Source organism: Excalfactoria chinensis, chromosome 2, assembly GCF_039878825.1.
Source record: "Excalfactoria chinensis isolate bCotChi1 chromosome 2, bCotChi1.hap2, whole genome shotgun sequence".
Lineage (NCBI taxonomy): Eukaryota > Metazoa > Chordata > Aves > Galliformes > Phasianidae > Excalfactoria > Excalfactoria chinensis.
Window position 1 is genome coordinate 47,755,441 of NC_092826.1, and position 22,680 is coordinate 47,778,120.

Below are 22,680 nucleotides of genomic sequence, written 5' to 3' on the forward strand. Positions count from 1 at the left end.
AGCGCCTCCAGGGATGGGGCACTACAGCTTCTATGGGCAGCTGTGCCAGCACTTAACACCTTCTCTGTGAAAATTTTCCCCCTGACAACTAGTCTAAATCTCCCGTTTTGGTTAAAAGTTGTTCCCCCTCTTTTCCTATCACTATCTATGTGTGCGTAAAAAGTTAACTTCCTTCCTGCAAATGTCTTGACTATGAAAAATAGCAGCCATAAAAACTGCAGATAATTAGAATAAGGTAGTTTTAGTTTCAAGACCAATGTTCTGCTCCATTTAAACTCGAAAATCTCACCACACGTCTTCGGCGAATTTGAAATCTTGGTTCAGTAAACTCAAGCTTCCTGCATTTAGTTCTGCATCGATTTAAAATATCCACTGGATGGCAGTGCAGACCTGCAGGTTGGAATGTTTAACTTCTTTCCCACCGCATCCTCTCTAACCGCTGAAGAAATCGGTGCAGCGGTGTTTGCAATGTGAAGCCAGCAGCCTCTTTTTACTGTGACCTTTTTGCATTTTTCACACCTGTCACCATGCAGGTCCCAAAGGTCAGGCTGAGCTGTGCCCAGAGCCTGCTGCAGGCTGCAGGAGAGCGGAGGGAGCAACATGCTGGCAGCACCTGGTGGCAGGCTGGGCAGCTTGGGATGCTTCAGGCAGACAACACATTCACTCTCATGGAAAAAAATAAAAGAGGGAGAGACAGTCTGTAGCATAGTCTTCCTGCTCCTGAATGGTTTAGCACTCGCTTATTTCATGAAGCATAGAATCACAGGATCACTGAGTCATTTAAGTTGAGACCTTTAAAGGCCAACCGGTCCAACTGCCCTGCAATGAACAGGGACACCTACAGCAGATCAGGTTGCTCAGAGCCCCATCCAGCCTGACTTTGAGTGTCTCCAGGGATAGGGCATCCACCACTTCTCTGAGCAGCCTGAAACCATAAGCTTTATGAGTTAATTTTTTTACTTATTGGCTGCATGAATGTCTTCATTGTTCATACAGCTCCTGAAGATTTTCAGTTTCAGGCTCACTCCACATGTTGTTCAGTTGATGGCATTTCTGAGTAGAAGAGAGCTATACAGATAATATGCAACACAACTGAAAATTAACATGAGTACAGAGGGTACTTCTGTTTATAATGTTTCTTTACATTGAAGAGAAGTATTTTTCTTTCATTTCTCTTAGATACCACATCTACTTCATCTCTCTGAAAATAAAAAATGATTTTCACAATGCCTCTCAAAACACTCTCAAAATGTCTTATATTTGGCTCATCCTGAACTAGCTGAAAAGTATTTAACAAGCAGGCATCTATGGCATCTATGTTCATGAGTTTAATTATTTTGCCAAAATATTGGGCTTCACTTCTATTTGCTTTCTGTGATGTTGTGTAGTACTGGCAAAAGTACAAATTCCATGCCTCTTCCTAAAGGAAGCTGATTGTTTAGGTAGGTTTGAATTTTATCACAGGAAAAAAAAGTGATGGGATTTGGAATTGGCACATGCCAGATTTGAAACACTTGCTGCAGCAAAGCAACAAAACTGGAAGAATTTTGCTCGAGAACAAATCTTTTGCTAGAGGTAAATAATTGCTAGGCAATTGTCTCTGATAAAAAGGAAGATAATATCTGTTTAAATGTCTCTTTTTATCTTTTTTTCTCTAATACATATATTAAAACACCTAACTCTACCATAATGGCCACTTTTTGCCCATGAGAACTGGCTATGGCTTGTGGAAGAGCCTTTATCCAAATTTCCCCTTTGTGGATGAGATTCAACAGGGCAGAAGTAGTAAAGGGCCAGTGTCTTGATGAGGGTTGAGCATACAGGCTGGTGGGAGTCACATACCAATTGAATACAAGTGAACACCAAGTCCTTGAATTAATAGCTTAAATATTTATACTGTTATTCTTTTTCTGATCTTCTGTAGGGAATTAATGGGCTTTCAGTTACTAAGCTGGATCATGTGTTCAATAACATCAGCTCTGCGTACAATAACTTGGGCAGAAATGTGTGCACACGTTTGTCTTCACTGCCACAACAATGGAATGAATGTTCTGTACAGTTATTATACAGTTATTTCCCATTAAGATGTCAGCAGAATGTTTAAAGAAATGGGAATTAGCTGCTCAGGCTTAGTTTTCTATTAATCAGCAGACAGAGGCATAAGAAGACATATCATGTGATGGAAGTGTTTGTGAAAGCTCTCCCATTTCTAAGATAGATATAGATATTTAAGTTGCAAAGTCAGGGGTCACATTCCAAGTAAGAATTAACAGGTGCAGCTTCCAAAATAAACAACGTTGGCCAATGTCCTTTCTCAGGCTTGTTGTTTAGCAAGTATTTTCTGGCTGGTTAATGCCACAGAATACAAAACATCTTCACACAATCCCAGGTGCTCTTGGATTATCTATCTTGGGGTACACAAAAAAGTGTTATTTCTAGAACATAATAATATTTTTAATAATCCTGTAGGATTATTGTACTGCTATACAGCTCAGCACAGCGTAGCTGATCTATACAATATATGAAAGTCACATAATATACAATTTTATATATAAAATATATAAAAAGTCAGCTATAAAGAGATACAGCCAGATGTTACAGTAACATTTAGAACTGTTTTTTAAAACATTGTTTTGTCTATACCACTGCATTGCATGTATGCTTCTCATCTGAGACAACACTCACCCATGAGCACACATGCTGGAGGCACTGCAGAAGCCAAATGGGTCACTTGTTGCCTTCAAACCATCATGGAGCGTGAGCCTGAGCTCTGCCTTCACAAGCACAGTGCTGCCAAAACTTGTATGTCTGTTGCATATGACTACAGGCACTGGAGAAGCACTTCCCACAGGTATGGGCAGTATCTGACCTGATTCTATTTTTGCAACTTTTTAAGCTGTAATAGTAAAATTTAAAGCTTCCTTCAAGCTGTACATAAAGTGGAAGAAATATAGACTTGTTGGCATTGAATAACACAACCAGCTTTCAGAAGCTATTCAGGATGAAATCACCTGCTCTCTGTAGCCACTGTGATGCTGCTGGCACCACTCTGTGTTAAAAACAGTGGGAATCTGTGAGGCTTCCCTAAGAGCAAAGTGGGAGAATATGTTTTCCTGGGTGTGAAAGCAGAAGAGGCTGCTAGACTATTGCAGCTGATACTCGCAAATCAGTGGTGCAGATCTGTGTTTACTATGTAGCAACTAAATCCCTTGCAAAATTAGTTACCATTTCTGCAGCAGATGTTACATGCTGGATTGTAACAATCCAAATGACAGTCTGTCTTCCAATGTCTGTGACTGTCTGAATAGTTCAATAAGTTATACAGATAACCACTTCTGTAAGGATGTATGTTATGATTGTATGCTGTTTCTAACGGAGAATTCCCCTTGATTTATGACTTTTACCTTTCCAGCATTTTTTATTCAAAGCACTTATTTGAAAACTAATAAAGCATGTAAGCATTACAGTAATTGCTAAAATTCACATTATGAGATTTATTGGGGAGAGTTGGGGCTGACAGAAATAACATCTCAAACAAGCAGATTATTGTCCTTCCCAGAAGTGCGATCAAGGAAAACATCAGTGATTATCAATATTAAAAGACAACAGTGACACATCCAGCACTTTCCGTCTTATCCACACTTATACTTGTATACATCATTTTGTGAGTTAGAAACAGAAAAGACAGTTTTACTCCTTTCTGAATGAGACCTGCCAGGTGCACAGCCCTTTCAGTCCCGTCCTCTGCAGCAAAGTAGCAGGAGATGCCACAGAGAAAGGCAAACTAACCAGACTGACAGGTCTGTCAGGGCCATGCTCTGTCTGACAGGTTCTTCATCCCCAAAAGCTACAGCCTAGCTCAGACCCTATAGCCTGAGGTGTCATCTAGAACCTAACACTGCTTAGTGAAATCCTCCTAACAAACAAACAAACAAACATGCAAGTCTATGTTCTGCTCTACACAACAATTTTGCCCTCCTCTTTTTGCAGCTCCTATCTGTGTGCTTCTCTCTTCCTGCACTTTTTACAGGCTTCACATTTACTACAGCTTTGAGAAGCACAAAGATCTTTCCCTCATATAAATGCTGATTCAGAGTAATTATTGTTCTTGGGTGGGTATAATTTACAAGATAATCACACAGCCTTCTGTTTCTCACATTCACCTCTTCCCTCTTGTTTAGGAGGCAGCCTTGTTCAGCACAAGTATTAATACAAGTCGTATATGAGAGGGCATATCCTTGACTTATCATCATCTGTGATTTTTTCCCTTGACAGGTTGAAAAATGTGTACACCTATTTACTCTGATGATTCCCTTATCACCACAAGCCTTCCTGAGGCTAAGTCTGCTCAACCATTCAATTTTGATTCTGGAAGCAATGTTAAGGCCATTAGCAGCGTCTACATAAGGATGCTCTTATAAAACTTGACATGCTTATTAATCATAAATTCAGCAGACTTTCTGCTCCAGTCTTTCCAGGGACGATTTATGCTTCCTTTACAATAAACAGTGAGGGTTGGGGGAGCGGTGGGGGGGGAGCGAGGAGGAGTTGTTTTATTTCTAGATTAGTATTTATTCCAGGTAGCAGACGATGTTTGATATTTCCATATCAGAGTTCCCATCCAAGGAAGAGCACTTAGGCCTTTTTCTGCTTATATTACACACAGCATGCTCCAGAGTGTGCAGTCAGAGAAGTTCAGTAGCAGGTGGCAGCAGGCAAATGTTCACTCTGCCTTATCAGTAGCATAATATCATCCTTACTTTTTTACCATATGTTACCAAATATTACTCCAGCGTTATGACACCATCATTTAAGGGACAGAAAAAACAGAATACTATGAAATTTTTCTGAACTGATTCATTCCACAAGTGTCTCCTAAAGCAAAGCTACTAAAACCTGTTTTCCTGAACAGGTTTACACAGGCTCTGTGTAAACCCACAGAACACCAGTGTATTCCAGGCTGCTGATTAACTATATGTAGCAAAGATTGTACGTGTATATTCATTTTTTTTTTTTTTTTTTTTTTTTAACTGCTGTGCTGACTTAAGACAGTTGTAATGTACTGAAGATTCAGTGTGGGCTCATAAAATAGGTTAGCAAAGATCATTAGCCTCGGCAAACCTGAATCATCTTCTGAAAAATGCAACATTTCTAGAGTGGATAAGAAAGGGAAATGTTCTGTAACTCTCTGCTAGCATTGCCAGCACATTACTCTGATCTTACCACCCCATGCTATGCCTGCAACTCATCCCTGGCTACAGAGAAGATTTCTTATCACTTGGAAAACAACTGAGTGCAACTCTGTCATAATTGCATTTTCTTCTGATTGCCTACATTTGTTCAAATTCAATAAACTTAAAGTGAAATGCAGAGATGCAGAAAACATGTAGATCAGCACCAAAGATAATGTGAATGCATTGGCCTGTGAAACAAAGCTCCTGGATTTTGCACGTGTGGAGAAGCTGAAGGCAGCAGGAGAAGGGGTCAGATTTAAGACCATTTCAAGAAAGGAAACAATATGTGTCACCTGGTCTGGTTTCCACATATCACAGGCAACTATATCACAGAATACCTTTGATCAGTTTATAGAGCTCTACAGTAGTAAGTTTTCATGATAAATGTACAGTCTGGCATTGTAGTTTCAAAATATTACTTGTGATAATCCTGGAACAAGAAAGATAAGATTCAAAATAAAATACTCCCATTCTTTCCCCTGCTCCTGACCAAAATTCTGGTTTGACTTCATTCCTAAATTCTTGTGTTGTCATTCACGTTCCTTTCAAATCACACATTTTCCACCTACTCTAAAAAGCTCACCCTGTTGTTAGCTGACTTGGCCACACATCACAGTACTGGTTCTCACCATGCTTTTACCTCTACAGCTGTCAAACATGTCATCCTTTCACCTCAGGTGGAATCATTAACTACACTACTCTGTGCTCCCACAGTCCAATAAATGTTGAAACCTTGTGGTTATAGAACACAATCTTTTGTAACGTTCAGATGCAGAACAGACTCATATTTGATTCTTCCTATTGGAATGTTGCTCATTAGAAGCTGTAAAATAATAGATGCCCTTATGGGTGGACCTTTCTTCTCTCTGTTATCCCCCCCGCCTCTTGCCTGTACTTGAAATTGAAGATCATATTTGCCCTTTGATTTGCACTGTTTTGTTACTTTTAAGGTCAGTTTTAATGCAAGTTTCCCTTCATTTGCTTTTTTTCACCCATTGGTCTGTACCTTCTGTCTCCAGGCTATGCCCTCTGTGATGCCTGTAGCTCCTCTTAAATGCAACTTGACTCAAGTCTCGCCAGTCTCTGTCTGACCATACAGTGACCCGTATTATTTCACAGGATTTTAAATATCACTGTCATACTAATAATACCTAGATGCATGGCTTTACTGATTACTTTAGAAGTTTTATTTGTTCATTCAAGCCCTTTGAAGCTAAGCATTCAATACGTTTCCTTAAGTTAGAGCTCAGAAATTTAAAAGTCAAGCAATTAATTGTCAGTATTGAGTCTTCAAATGTCTAGAGAGATGCCTGCCCTTTCATTTGATAGTCTCTGATAAATCTCAAACTGAGACACTGATATGTGTTTTAGGGAGTTTTAATTAGATTCTGTTTTATCATCTATCAGACATATGAAGGTAAATGTAGAGTTTCTTCTTATATCAGAAAAAATTGTGTAAGAGTCATGGATCTGGGATTAAGGCTCCCCAGTAGCTTTGATTGAATTATTTCCTAAGTTCTTTTGTGCATTCATTATTGTAATGGACTCAGGTGAAACTACCTAAACCCTTTCACACAGGGTCACATCGATTTACAGAGCAGATTTGCCAGATTTCTTGAGGACTAAGATAAAAAGTACTTGTGCTTTCAATTGGAGAAGAACACATTTATTTTAAAAACAAGATCAGTAATGAAAAAAAAAAAATGGCTCTTTGTGTATGATTTTAGTTCTAAAATAATTTTAGAACTTCCATATATTTTTCCCTCTTAAGACCTTATGAAACAACATTTTCGAACACACTTAAGTGACTAGAATAAAAAAGAGGGACATAAGCACAGCAGCAATGAACTTTGAAACGAATAACTTTTGGTCCCCTAGTCTTTACTGTGGCATGCAGAACCCTACTGAGCCAGGACACAACAACAATGACATTAACAACGCCTGGAGATAATTACTTATTTAGAAAACAGTCTAACAAAATCAGCATATTGGCAGAATGAACATGGAGGATCTGTAAGACTCTTAATAGATAATGCTGAATTAATAGGCTAATTTAAATATAGCTTCTTTCTAATTATAAGTATTATAATTAAACTCCCATGGAAATGCTTGTCTGGAAGCTACAGAATTGTTTCTGCCTTTTGTATGAAGAGCAGAACATAGATTTTCAAATGCCAGAGTAGTAGGTAACTACAGTGACCTGTGAATGTAAAATACTTAAACAGTCTCTGCTGGAGGGACTGGGAGTTCTGCCAGCAGACAGTAGAGTCATGCTTATTTTTGGACACTCTCCACACCCACAGACTTTTAAGAAAAGCCTGCAAACTTCAGAAGCATCTTTAGAAGAGGTATCAAAAGTTTCTCATCCCGAAGCAGTACGTAGCCCTTGGGAACTGCATGCCTCATAGTGAAGAAGGTTTCACACCAAAGGCAATTGAACTGAATGCACTCCAGATGCTGACAGACGGCTTGGAAGAATTGTAACCCAAAAGAAAGGCAGCAACAAATACAGGAAAGCATCAAAACATTTTAAATGAAGACCAACCTAGTAGACATGTGATGATCACTTACATCATCAGACAGGGCCCCAAACACCTCTTTCTTAGGTCAGAAGAAATTTAGCCAAGGAGAATTCAGGCCTCCCACTTTCAAAGTACTACATTTTAGATGCATCACAAGGAATGAAACAGCGCAATGCCTATCAAAAGCTGTATGAAAGAAGAAACCTGCAGCAGAGATGATGTGGCAATAATTATACAATAACCTTCATTCAGTTTGGAGAATTCAATGCAATGGAAAGCAGAGCAATGACAGCAGAGCAGCAAGGTCCTAGGCTGCAGAACTTGCTCAAATGCAACAGCTGTGAGCACAGAAACAAAGAAACTGCTTACTCACTCAGCTTAGGTAATGCCAGGATATCCAGTAAGGCACCCTCATCTCCACAGCCAACCCTTAAATGAGGTCTGCAATGCATACTGACCTGAGATCCCCTGGGTTGGCCATGCCTTCCCCCGGGATGCTAAATCACTGGTTCAAGCACTTAGAATACTAAAGTACAGGTTACTCAATAAAGTAGGACAAGGTTTTGATGTTCTGCAGGACGGTGGTGGGCTATAGCTCATGTCTATGCTTCTATGCTTTGAACTTTTCTTTCTCTGGAGAAGATATGAACCTATGGAAAGCATACATACCCATTGGTCCCTGGCTCTGCTGGGAGAGCACCTGTGGGCATGGGACAAGACAGAGCACATGGTGACATACATGGGAGCATGCCCTGCCTCAGTGCAGTTTGCTTGTGCAGGAATAGCCAGACAAGCCAGCTATTTGGCTTGTGTACAAACAGGTACAAGCTGCAATAGACATGAGAGTTGACCAGCCTATCATTCATGCATTTTCTGGAATGTCAAGATATTACTCCTATTTTGAAGAAAAGACATAAAACTTCCTCTACTTCCATGGAATATGAGAGTCACAGCTGGCAGACAGCTAGTGAGAGGAACTGTGCCTGACATTTCTAGTCCACACAAGCACAAAATAAATCTTTTCTCTTTTTATTCCATGCCATGGATAGTTTGAGCTTGTCTTCTGTCAGGAGGTCTGCAGAAAGACTTTGTCTATCTGCCAAAGCACTTGTTAAATAAGTTCCTGCAAAGGCAGTTTTCACCTTTAGGTCCAATTCTTTGTGGGTCAGATGATCCACAACTTTGCCCAGGACCCTAATAAAACAGTCCTCAAGAGCTCCATGGACACATAGGTGTTAAAGGCTGCTAACAACACCATAATTAAAAACAAATTAACAGGAAATCTGAAATTGCTTTAAGAAATGTTCCTGTCTTGTGTAACATCTCATAAATCTCAAATTACCTTTGAAACTTGGCTTCTTATTTCAGAATAGCTGCAAGATCAACAAACCACTACAAAGTAGTTAAAACATAAAATTTGCTTCTAAGGCCAGAGGATGTCTTTGACAGTTTGCATAGCACTGAAACTTACTTAAAAACTTACTTCAGAGCAAAGAAACAGGACAGAAAAGCTGTACTGGAGGTCAGTAGCTGCAGTTGCATTAATATATTTCTCCTGTACAATTGTTGCTTCCCACTGAACTGGAAATAAATAAACTCTTTTTAGCCAAAGCATTGTTGTTGTCACAAAAGGAGTTATGTAGTTTGCAGTCTCATTTAACCACACGTTTATAATAACACTTAGGTACTGAATAAAAATGAAAATCTCTTCAGGAAGTGTGGGTTGAACCTCCACAGCTATGTTTAAAGGTTTAACCTATTCCTCATTTTATTTATTTATTTATTTATTTATTATTATTAATATTATTATTTTGTAAAGCTGATCCAGGGGACCTATATAGGATTTTGATTCCAGACAGGACATGAAATTTACTTCAAAATCATTTAGAAAAATACAGATATGTTCTGATGAAATCATCAGTATGTATTGTGTGCTCATCAATTCAAAAGGCAATGACAGACTTGGGTTTTGCAAGAAAGCACAGATTATCAAAAACTGAAATTCACTGTGTCAGGATGGCTATGATTTTAGTAGAAGTCTGATGCTATTGAATGTTTCATTAAGAGTTCAAATGCTATGGAAAGAAATTATGTGATGATCTCAACTTTTATTTTGTTTAAAATAAAAAAAATAATTGTCCAACTGGTTGCAGAAAAAAAGATTGAAAATATTTCCCAAGCATATTCTAGAACTTCCAGATCTGCAGGCAAATAAAAGAGTCAATAGATAATAGATTTTAAAAACCCATGTCATTGTGAACTTGTCTTGCAGTGTTTTTCAGGTCTGACAATCCTGCTTCCTTCAAAAAAAGTCTATTCATTTGTATTGTCAGAAAACTTCAGAAAATATAGCCTGTCATTTTTTTGTCAGTTTACTGGGATTTTTTTAACACTGCTAGTCGTGCAGCTTCTTTTATTATACCAGTTAGGCTGTACAGTTGCTCAGCAAGTTTTGGAACATTTTAGTTAAATCAAAGAAATGATTATCAATTACACTGCATCAGGCAAATCCCTGATCTGGTCCCACTCTTCACTTCTAAGCTTGTAAGGAAGGAATTTGTTCTCATTGGCTGAGGTACATACAGAAGGACAAAACAGCCCAACATGCCTTCAGAGCACAGCACAGCAGGCAGCAGCTATGCTCGATGCTCGGTGGCAGCACTGTGGGTGAGGCTGGGGCTGGACCAGCTCCTTTACCTACAGCTGCCTCAGGTGGGAGCAAAGGCAGATGCACAAAGACAGAGAATTTGGAGAACACAATCGATACTTAAGAGCTGAATTTTGCCTTAGGTGAGTTTCTTCTAGCCTGGAGGTTCCTCTTCTGGTAAGTATTTTCAACGGAGTATGTGGCTATCAAGAGGCAAGAGGAATTAAATCTAACTTAGTCCTTCATTCTTTTCACATATCCTGGAACTTAAAATTCCATAAAATGTCTTTTGAGCAGGATACAATAACCTTTGCTTCATCAGAGTTGTTTTGTTTTTGTTTTTCCGAGTGCCAGCATAAAAATCCTTTGCAACTCAGAAAAGGGGAAACTGGAAACTGTTTGAACAAAAACAGAGCAGGACACCGACAGATAAGGGGCTTGTTTCGTTCACACTTTCAGTTCCTGTGATGCCCAGATGAGGCCACTGTGGTTTTATTCTCCTGACTGCAAGAAAGGAATTTAGTTTGATTACCTCAGAGTTTCCCATCTCCACAACCGAAAGCGTTTTTCTGCGAGCCTGTTTTTCTGTTGGAGAACAAAGAAAAGGAAATGGCTATTTTTTTCCCCACACACGGCGGTTACATTACTTGCTGTGGCAGGAAGGGAATTGGACAATGGAAGCTGCAGATGTGGAGCTATTTTTTAAAACCCCCTCTGCTGCTGCTGCCTCACAGGCAGCAGAAGTATGGCAATGCAGGAAAAGGAGATGTTGGACCGAAGCAGATGTTTCTGTTTTATAAAGGCATAGCCTCTACTATGCCGTGGTACAGGCTGGCAAAGCTTTCCAACCCGAGCTGGGCCACAGCAGAGGCTGTTTCAAATAGACAGTGTAGTGCAGAGCCAGGAAAGGGCAGCAAATGCTTTGGCTGAGTCAGGCTGTTAGGAAATCTAGATTTCTGCAGGGAGAGGCCACGGTGGGCCCTGCCAAGGCTGCAGGCAGTGAATGCAGTGGAGACACTCTCATCCAAAAATAGCTGACTGGACATGTGGGACTGTGACTACAGGCCAGCCACGCAGGATGGCAGCAGGTTGTCCCTTCCAGCTTTATGATCCCAAGAAAGGAAACGTTACCGCATGCAAGCCCCCTGAAAGCCTTTTTTAATTCCTTTCACCTTTGCCACAGCAGACAGGAATTGCCTGTTCAAATCTGAAAATTGGCATGTTTCTAACAGCAGTCAGGCAGATAGCTCAGAGCCAGGGTTCATGGAGGGCCTCCCATGTTTGCATCTCAGCCTACCTTGTCTGCAGGGCCGTGTTTTAGGCTTCTTTTTTCGCCATGTTGTTTAAGGCCCAAGTGTGGCCTGTGGCTCTGTCTACCACACCACTTCAGGCAGCACACTTGGGTGATGATTAACAGGAGCACTGAGTCAGAGCTGTGGCTGTGATGGGATGGAATATAATGTTTGTTTGTAAACTGACAAATACTGGCAGAAGAAACTTGTGAGGGAGAGATCCATGGCTGCCAGTCGGGCTGTCAGCATGCTCTGACCAAACAGCAACAACTGGCCTCAGTCCTTTGCAGACTATTCTGGGGAATGCAGTATTTCACCTCCCACCTCTTAAAGGACCAGTTGTCCTTAGACCATGCAGCCCTGTTAAGATGCATGCTCTAACTGTGTTTGTCATCATGGTCCTGGCTGTTCTCCAGGCACACAGATGGATGTCCCCTCTGTCCCTTCTCCTCTCAGACAGAGGCGGTGCTATGCGAGACCTAAAACTGAACGGGAATTGAGCAATGCTCAGCAGCAGGAAAAGCCTGAGGGGACTGATTCCAAAGAGGCTGCCTCAGGGACATGGCTCCCAACAGCATCTTTGTGTGTAGTCCTTTAACATGTGAACTGCTGCAGGGCTTTGGGGAGAGGTCCTCTGAAGTGGGGTGGTGGGGAATACACACATCACCAGATCTGCCAGGAAGCAGCAAAGCTTCTTTGTCATTACCAGAGGAGAAAAGCACTGAAAGTTATGTCCTGTTTACTGGAATTTTCACCTAGTTTACACAGTGCCTGAAGTCTTTGGATATCCTTTATAGGGTCCCTTTGAGTTTGAACTCACCACAGGTTCCTGTAGCAATACAATTTCCTTTCATCAGCAGAGCCAGCTTCAGCTGTTGTCGGGTATTATTATACCTCATTGCTTCCTTCCTCTCCCATCATTCCCTCCACTTGGACTTAAATGTCATGTATAGTTTGAGTTATTTGACTTATAGTCCCCGTGTACTGCAGGATATCTCAGAAAGACAGGAAAATTCCCTAGGAAAAAGGGGACTTCAGGTGGCTACGTTTTCTGCAGCACATAAAAGCCAGACCCCCAAACATCACTGATAGATGCACAGGGCATTTAGGACAGAGTAATTTGGGCAGAATTGCACAACGTGACTGCTCACATTTGGCAACGTGGGTAGTAAATGATCATCCAAGTGGGCGCAGATACCACTGGAAAATGTCACTGCTGCAGTGAAAGTGGTATTCTTTCTGCAAAGAAAGAGGCCTATCTTCATTGCAGAGATGATATATAAGGTAAAATATTGTTACAAGGGGTAACTTTTTAAAAAACAAAACAGAAAACAAGAACTTACAGGAAGATTCGTTACCTGCATTCTTGCAGAATGCAAGGTTTTCTGGTGGATTGGTAATTATTTCAGTGAGGAACATTTTCAATGAGGAACATTAAAATAAAAATGAATTTTAAAAAGCTGAAATGATGGATTTTTTGTTTGCTAGTTTTCTCCAATAGTTTTCTTGTTTGTTTTTTGAAGTCACTCTTGTTAATTGTCCTGCAGCCATGGTATGTACTAGATAGCCAAGAAAGCTGACATGGGGAAGTTATATACAGCATCCTTGTGACCTTTTTGCAGTGAAGATACATATCTGTCCAATAAAGCCCAGGCCAAATGACAGTGACAGCTGCCTCATGGCATTCAGTTTGAATTGAACAGGTTTGCTCACAAGTCTGGAGCAAGTATTTCATTACAGACTGTGCACCAAGAACAACATAAGCCCCCAAAAGTGAAACTTTCCCTGAGCAACTATGGAAAATGCCCCGGTGGACTGAGATGCACTTCACAGGCTCCTCCTTATCTCCTTGGTTTGACTTTCCTGAAAGCTGTCAACCTCTGGTGGTATTTGCGTGTTGGTGTAGCACTTGCAGGAGAAGAAAATCTCCCTTCATCTATCAGGAGCGATCCAGGGTGTTATGGGAACCAAGCACTCAAAGAACGAGGGACGAAGAAGCATGCTTTTCCTGCGGAAAAGTTCAAAGTTGCCTGCATGGGAAGATGCTCTTCTCTCAGGGAAAGACCCCAAGTCACTGCTGAAACGGGGACTGCATTATATTAGCTTGAGCCTTATAATGAAAGGGATGACCAGTGCCCCTGACTTCTTGTGGGGACTGCCTGAGGTGCAGAAACTGAACCTTTCACGTAACCAACTGGTGGCAATTTCTCCTTCTCTGGGAAAACTTGACCGGCTTGTAGTGCTGAACCTGGGTGGCAATCGCCTCAAGTGCCTGCCAAAGGAGATTGGACTACTGAGGAACCTGAAGGTTTTGTTCGTTAACATGAACTGCCTGACAGAAGTGCCAACAGAGCTCAGCTTGTGCAGGAAGCTGGAAGTTTTGAGCCTCTCGCACAACTGCATCTCGCAACTGCCTTCAAGCTTCACTGACCTGACAAGTTTAAAGAAACTGAACCTCAGTAACAATCGTTTTGTGCATATCCCCCTCTGCATTTTCACACTGAGGAACTTAGACTTCTTGCACCTGGGGTCCAACAGGCTTGAAAACATTGCAGAGAGTGTCCAGTATCTAGTCAATTTGCAAATTTTTATTGTAGAGAATAACAACATACGCACTCTGCCACGGTCTCTATGCTTCATCACAGCTCTGGAGCTGCTAAATGTAGATTACAATTCCATACAGACTCTTCCTGATGACCTCTATCTGCTGCACAGGCTGCCACGGATTGCATGGAACCCAATGGACAAAGGCCTTCACATCTCCCACAACCCTCTGTCCCGACCCCTGCCTGAGATCGTTGAGGGGGGACTGGATGTCCTCTTCAACTATCTAAAAGAGAAGAAGGAACACCACTGAGTTTCTGCCGGACTTGGGATTAAGCCTGTCATCACGACTCACTTGTGCCAGAGTACTTTCCCCAACAGTCACTTCCACTTTGTAACATTTGGATTTCCAAGACTGTGGATGGCTTTAGTAATGGCTGGCAGAAAGCAAGTAAAGTGTGATAGTCTTGTTTAAGTGAGTGAAGAGTAATATTTTCTAAAACTATCCACTCCTGTAGTCTTAAGACTTGGAGTGTTTGGGCTCTTCTGGAGGGGAAAAAAACAAGCAAATAATAAATGGTGATAAAATGTTTGCTCTTCTTTTGATAGAAACAAATTAAGGCAGACAGCTAGAAGTTTAGATATGTATATTTTCCAGATATTAGATTGGAGAAATATTAATATGATTTGGCTTTGCTTTATGTGATTGAAGTTGCACTTTAACTCCTGCTCATTTCTTCATGTGCAGGTATGACTGCATAAACAAACACTGCTACCTAAGCGAATCTCAAGGAAAATGTTTAATTCGCTTTCAGCAGTGTATATATCCTGAGCTATATTAGCCCAAAGACTGTATATCACTGGCCAGTTCAATATTACTTATTGTTTACCCTGCAGCTGTGAGCTGGATACTATAAATTGCAGGTGAAGATGTCAGCAGTGGGGAGATTCTCCAGCTCTTTGGAAGAAGACTCCAAACACAGCACCCAGTCTCATTCCTGATCCATGTGTCTTTTCCCACTGAGCCTACTTGGGTATCAAGTAGAAGTGTATCAGGATCAGTCAAGGAGAGAAATGGAAGTGGGTCCTTATTCCCTTAAACAGAGGCTGCCAGATTAAGCTGGTCATTATGAGATGAACTGCATCTGTTTCCCTTTTGATCTTCCCTGTATTTGGACTCATGAAACGACTTGACCCAGGAGGCAGTATGTCTCCTAAGGGTGAAGTATTTCTATCAAGAAAACCAGCAGCAAACCAGTCATCAGCTTAAGTAAGAGCTTCAAAACAAATGCTTATTTCTGTGATTTTCAGTATCAGCCAGTAGCAAAGAAGTCAGGTCTTATGTGATTTCTTATATTGATCTTCTGTGTATGTCCTTCATCAAAGTTTTATCTAGTAATAAAGAGGCAGTATGAAAGAACTGTTATCAATTTATGCAACTTGATTTTTTTTCTCACCCCAGAGAAGACAGAAGCAACTCTGTTGAAATCAGTTAAGATAAATGTTTCTAATAGCAGCATAAAAAAGAAATGAGCCTGTAATTCTTGCGCTAATTACGAATATCCAAAGCCACTTTTAAAGTGCTTCCTATTGTATGTCAAATCTCAGAAATCAATGATTACTTTTTAAAATGTAATTTGCTCAGAATTATGGAAGACTGTGGAAGGTTGATCTGTCTTCTAGTGAGGCTAATGAACAGCTGTGGACTGAGGGAAAAACTCTTCCATCAGCAATGGTAGAAGTAGTCTGGTAAGAGCAGACAGTCATGTAATTCATAGGAATATGCAAGTAAATGCTACACCTTTGGCCATACTAACATTATCAGTGCAGTACTGAACATAGCAATGAAGAATCTGTGCTCATACACTCTTTCACTGTAGGGCTTCTCACTCTGATATTTTGTTGTCCTGGATTGTTTTGTGTATCATTTCTTACTGTAATAGAGAATTTCAGTGCTGTGCTCAGGAACTGCAGTTTCTAGCAAAAGAGAAACAGTTTTGAAGGGCACTTTTGCTGGAGCATAAGGCAAACAAAATAAATAAACAAACACCAAAACACAGTTGTGTCTTTAATTTAATGTGTGTTTTAAATGTTATTTTTAATCCTCCTTTGCATACTTTTACTTCATCCATGCAGTGGGATTTATAGCAAGTTCCAAGATTTTTAATGCACAATACATTGAATAAATTAATATGTGATTCAATTAGCGACAAGAAATAACCCTGCAATTATTTATAGAAATACCAACAGATAATTCTTGGAGGAGATTAGACACAGATTATTAACTTCTCTAAATGCCCATTTCATATCCCTAAGTCTTGCATTCACGTAAACATTCGACTCCCTCAGCAGCACTTTGCAGGAAAATTAAATGCCTATGGCATTAATCACCTGAGAAGACTTTCCACACATCAGCATCCAGGATTATGTGACACCGGATAGCCTCTGATATGTTCTGACTAGAAGAGGTATGCTTCATAATTTACATGGGAGATGTGAGCCTGGACGCTGTGTGTTCATTAGGACACTACTACCAACGGTGAGCAGCAGTGCATGATTGAAGAAAATGGTCTCCCGACAGGGGATTAAATGGCAAATTTGACAGAATCAAATGCATCTGGAAAAGCAGTTATAATATGAAGTGCAGTAGCAATAATTTAAAATTCAATTATTCAATTGAATAATAATAACCTTTTACTCAAGCTAATAAACCTTTGCAGGGATACGAAACACATAAAAGTCTCTGCCTTTTTAAACAGAATAATAAAATTCATTGAATAAATGGTACTTTAATGTATAATTCAGATTTTGCCACTAAAAAGATAATTTCTACTGAACTGCTTTAGTCTTTCTTTCATTTCTGCATTAAGACCCTTGTAAATAGGTTTCTCAGAGATACAGAAAATGAACTCATATGAGCAAAGGTAGTATTCTGAATGCATACTAAAGGAGGAAAGACTGTATATCACTTGTAATCTATTGAAGTGTGCATAAGGGTCAAATAAATGCATATGTGTTTGCATCTGAGAGGGTATAAGGGGCACAGGAGGGAGGCAGAAATCATGATGTCACATGCTGGCTCTCGTTTTGAATAGGGCATTAGCAAAGAATTGGTGGATCTCAGCAGTGCCATCTGACACCAGCTGTACAGACTACACGAGGGATAAAAGGAGCTACAGTGACTGCAGACATGGCTCATATGGAAACTATCATTTCTATGTGTATATTAAATGATAGAACTTTGATACAAACCCTTTCAGAGAACTATATGCTGAACACTGCACTTCTTTCAGTACTGACTGAAGTTTTCTCACCATATAGATCTCCTAGCAGTATAATTTTCTGTGCATTTATTATTCTTGTTGTTATTGATAGTGATGATCTGCAAAGGAACTGAAGCAGGAGAAACTCATGGAAAAGAATGTTCTTAGGGCAGCATGACTGTTCTATGGCTACTGCTCAGACAAGCTTGCATAAAGCCAAAAGGTAGAAAAATTCTAGGTATGGATGAAACAGAAGGCAAAGCACAAGAACCAAATGTTTGAAATCATGTAATATGCGATGGGACTATATAATATTGAAACTGATAAGCATACTGATGGCACATTTGATGAGGTGAACAGCTTTGATGCTTTTTTGTCTTAAATCAAAAGGAAACTTGCATTCAGTGAAAAGTCTAGTAAACACACAAGACCTTCAAGAACTAGAAGGTTTCAGGAATTTGGTGTAACCCTAAAGTTACTTCAACCTTTTATTAAAATAAAAGCATTTTAATTTGAGACATTGCTGTAGTATCTCACTATAAATTCAAGCTGAAACGTGTTGTACCTACTTCTCTGCAGCTACTGACAAACCTGCTACATGGACAAACTTGCTCATGCCATTTGTCAGAGAATCATAGAATCATTGAATTGTCTGAATTGGAAGGGGCTTTTAAAAGTCATCTAGGGAAACCTACAGTTAAATCAGGTTGCTCAGAGCCCCCATCCAGCCCAACCTTGAGTGTTTCCAGGGACAGGGCATCCCCTACATCTCTGGGCAATCTGTTCCTGTGCTTCACAAACCTTACTGTAAAAAACTTTGTTATATCCAATCTAGATCTCCCCTCTTTTAGTGTGAAAACTTTTCCCTTTGTCCTATCACAACACACTCTGCTAAAGAGTCTGTACCCTTCCTTCTTATATCCCCCTTCAGATACTGAAAGGATCAAGTGACCTGCCAAAATGCACTGCAGTGTCTCAGCAGCCCTCTGGAGGATCACCAGGCACTAATCTAGCCAGGAGCAAAGCAGCAAGAGCCTACAAAGATCAGTTTTCAAGATGCACTCAGGTGGCACATCAAAACAGAATTTTTCAGGTTCCATCTGAAAACATTCGAAATTGAAATTTAGTATTCTATTATTATAATTTTGAATGAAAAATGTTTACTTCTTCTTTTTTTTCCCCAATTTGCCATGAATTTATCAATATTTTTCTTCATTTTAATCAAAACTTCTCATTTTTTTGGTCAAACACCACAACAGCCTCCAAGTATTTTTATTAAAAGGGCATACATTCCAGAACTTAAACATTTTAGGATGTGAATGAATTAATTTCCCACTATTGCACTGTAACTTCAGGAAAACCCATATTTTGGTTATCTTTGGATAGTATTTTAAAGAACTCTGCAGTCATTTTTTAATGTGAATGCATCAAAAAATAATGTATTGCTCCTGGAGAGCTGGACACGTTCTTTATTCCACTGGACTATTACATTACATAAAAAAACATATCAACATATAATTTTCACAAGTAAAAAAATTACCCATAGTCCAGTTTATTTCCTGAACCAAACAAGGAAAGGACCAAATAAGAAATGTCATCAGGATTTCCAGTACAACCACGTGAAAGACAAATGAAAAAAAAATCAAAGAAAATAAACTGATCATCCAGTCAGTATTAATTCACAGAATTCCAAGGGATATTTTCCTGCTGAGCCTTTGGGCAGCAGATTTTCAGTAATTCAATGAGAATTTCAGACTGCCTTGCAGAGTTATATTAAATATAATGAACACAAATAAAAATAAGTATACAAAAAATAATATTTAATAACACATAATATATGCTTATTATTATGTAACACGCTTTTGCAGTCCACACACAGCACCTGAATTCCTGAAACAGTCACAGCTGAAGGAGAACTTGCATTGGGTGTAAAAGGTCCTACACATGTATATAAGAATACATTTGTTTACAGTTCTATACACAGCAAAAAAACCCACCAAGATGTAAAAACTCAGGAGATGTTTAAATGCATATGAAGCTTTAGATATACTGGGACAGGGGTGTACTTTAATACTCACATGCAGAGTAAGGCTGAAAATCCTTTTATAAACTTGCATAATCCTTACTCTGTACAAATAAGAGGCAGAATAATAATCATAAAAGATGAAAAAAGAGACAGTGAGACAGCTCCGCTTAGGAATGTATTAGGTTATCTGAACACCCTGAATATCCCAAGAGGAAATCAAATTCATATAAAGAATTTTTTTAAGTGGAAATTACATATGAAATGTTTTTTCTCCCTCCCAGCTATTCAAAGAAGAGCCGAATGCTGACATTATTAGTTTTAAATCCTTCCTTCGTTTTCCCACCCAACAGTGGCTCCATGCACCTATCTCTCTTGCAATCAAGGCCAGCCAGCCTTCAAGAACCATCCTTTATCACAATCCCCTGCAGCACTCAGCCTAGCAGTACCAGCAAGTTCCTAAACTGCTGTGACCACCAGCCCCACCAGATGACTTTGCAGGATTTGGTGACAGAGCCTGAAATTTATTCCTCGATGTGTGTGGAGTCATGTCATGCATGGCTAAAAAGGTATTTTCCAGTGAAGCAGGAAGCGCAGCAACATATTTAGAAAAGGTCACTGCAAATTATACTGCCTTATGAAGGGAGCTTACCCGGGCAGGCTGAAATGAAGGCCAAAGTGCAAAGCTCTGTGTTTTCACAGGGCTCAGAGGAGTTTCATATACCATGAATTCATTAATGAATACACAGTTTTTTTAATTTCCACTTCCCAGATACTAAAAAATGTATATTTCTGTTTTTTCTTTTGATACTGTTCTTCAAAGGAAATACATGTTGCTCCCCTTTCATCCTTACTCCCAGCCTTTGCATCCTGAACATATTCACAGAAGCAGCAAATTGCTCCTCACCCCCTACAAAGCCAGGTGCTGCTGGGTGTGGGTGGCTGTGAAAACACACCCAGGAGCTGAGCTCTCCCCCTTTTGTGCAAGGACCAGAGGATGGGGGAGGATGGCAGGCTCCACAGACACTGGTTGTGAGATGGATAAACAATGCAAAACAGGCTCCTCACCACCTTACCAAACTTACGCACCTGCTTAGCGGGTTAGGAAAGTCATTAGTTGCTGGACATGATTTCCATGTTCAGTAGAGAGAGATGGACAAATTCCTCTTGGGATAGTACCAAGAAGGGAGCCTGACTGAAGTGCTAAAGAGAGCCCCAAGACATCTGCAGCCTAATTCAGTCACCTCAGTAAGGTCAATGATGTACAATACAAGTGCCTTCCCTTGCCTCTGCAGCCAGTACACACAGAACCAGAAGTGGTATACTTCAAATACAACAAACTTGCTGAGAAGGAGTGAAACATGTGGCAAAGAAACACCAAAATGCCTACAATGCCCAGTGCCAAATGCTTTAAATTACAGAAAATCTTTTCTCCTTCACTTTTAAAATGCTCCACCTTAAAACAAGGGTAAACAAGGCAAGTGTAAAAGAGTTTTCTGTAGCTTTTTAGAAATGGCATCTGCTACAAGACGTTACCAAGTGCATCATGACGAGCCATTAGAGAAAGAATCCTTTCTACCTAGAAAACTAAACTACAAAGGCTGCCCAGAAAGCAATGCCTTCTATTTTATGATGTTGACCCATGTCATCGGAGGCAAATGGTGGTGGTATGGCAGTAGACACTAAACCTTGCCTCCAATATTTCATGTTTTTGCCATGTGACAGATGGCAGCAGAGGGGCAGTCTGACAGAATGGCGTCTGACATCAAGTGCATATGAAGCAAAGGTGTGTCGCTGAATTCCATACAGAATTCCATGAAGAAGAACAATGCCTGCACTTTGTAAAATTCATTCAATCAATTGTGATTTGCTAAGATGAAATCTTTTCATTGGCATTTATTTGAACAGTAGTCCCACATACCTTCCAGTACACTTAGCTTCTCTTTGGAAACAACACTGTGAAAATAGATTTTACAGTGGTGTTTGTACGCTCTATCCACACACAAAAGGTGTTGCAAATACACTAAGAAACCTAGAAATTAGCTCACTAAAAACATCCCTCTGTGCCTGTGTATATATGTTTGTGTATGTGCTTAGAATGATTTGGGAGGTTTTTACAATGGTTTATGATGTAGTATCTGAGGAATACGTGTGAGCTGAATGAAAAATTGCATATTCCACTGCAAATAAAATGCTGGTAATTTGGTATCAAACCAGGACTTAAAATAGGTGGTGGTAAATTATGTTGCTTTTGAATTTATTTTACTTTATTTCATTTGGGGAGGGTGTGGGGGGTTGTTTTTTAGTGTCAGATATCACAAAGACTGTGGGGACTTTTAATTAAGAAATGTGGGAATTTATGGAAGCATTCTAGTTTAGTTTGTTTTTCCTTTCTTTTTTAATTGGCAATTGAACATGGAATAATTCCAGTTTGATTTGTTTATTCATTTAATGGATCCATGATCATGGAAGAAGATACAGTCCTTTTCAGTTCCTTAGTCACTAAACATTTAGTGGATCTTGCTACTGATATAGTTTGGTTTGTATAGTAATAGGGATTAGTACACTAGTTCAAGAACTAATATATTGCTTTAGCAAAAGGAACCCATGATAGTTCTAAACTTTTCCATTTCAAATTTGGTGGGTGAATAGTCTTGTTTTTCTTAACAATTTTGCAATGGGGTCGAAACATAATACCTTTTTCTTTTGCTTCAATAGGTGCAAGGACATGCTCCCCAGATTCCACGTATGTTGTTTTAAAAGTTGCTTACTATGGCCTAATACACAATGGAAATTTTCCAAGTTAGGGCTGACAGTGAGTCCAAGGTCTCACTTAAGAAGCTGCTGGTAGAGAAAGGGGAAGAAGTAGGTGGGCATTTGACCACCTGTCTTGTTTCAATTTATAGGAGGGAGAAGAGGTTCTTTGATATACCCAGCGTCAGATTAAAAAATAACGGTTCAAATGTTGGTCCAACTGGTTTATTACAAATCTTAATCAGGGAGTTGGGAAGGGAAGGATGGACAATTTAGGGTGATGGGGAAGGGAAGGAAGATAGAAAAAGACAAGAATTGCGTAAAGTGGGGATAGACACTACCAGGATCCGGCAGTGGTTCCTTTGCAAGACATTCCAATGGTCTGAGGCAAAAGAGCAGGG

General features: G+C 39.9%; 1 protein-coding gene across 1 annotated transcript; it reads left to right on the forward strand.

Annotated features, from left to right (window-relative positions):
- The first annotated feature begins 13,515 nt into the window (after positions 1-13,515).
- On the forward strand, positions 13,516-14,552 carry LRRC30 (leucine rich repeat containing 30). Its single transcript, XM_072330543.1, is given in 2 exon segments — positions 13,516-13,567; positions 13,570-14,552. Coding segments are annotated over 2 exon segments (1,035 nt in total).
- The last annotated feature ends 8,128 nt before the right edge of the window (positions 14,553-22,680 follow it).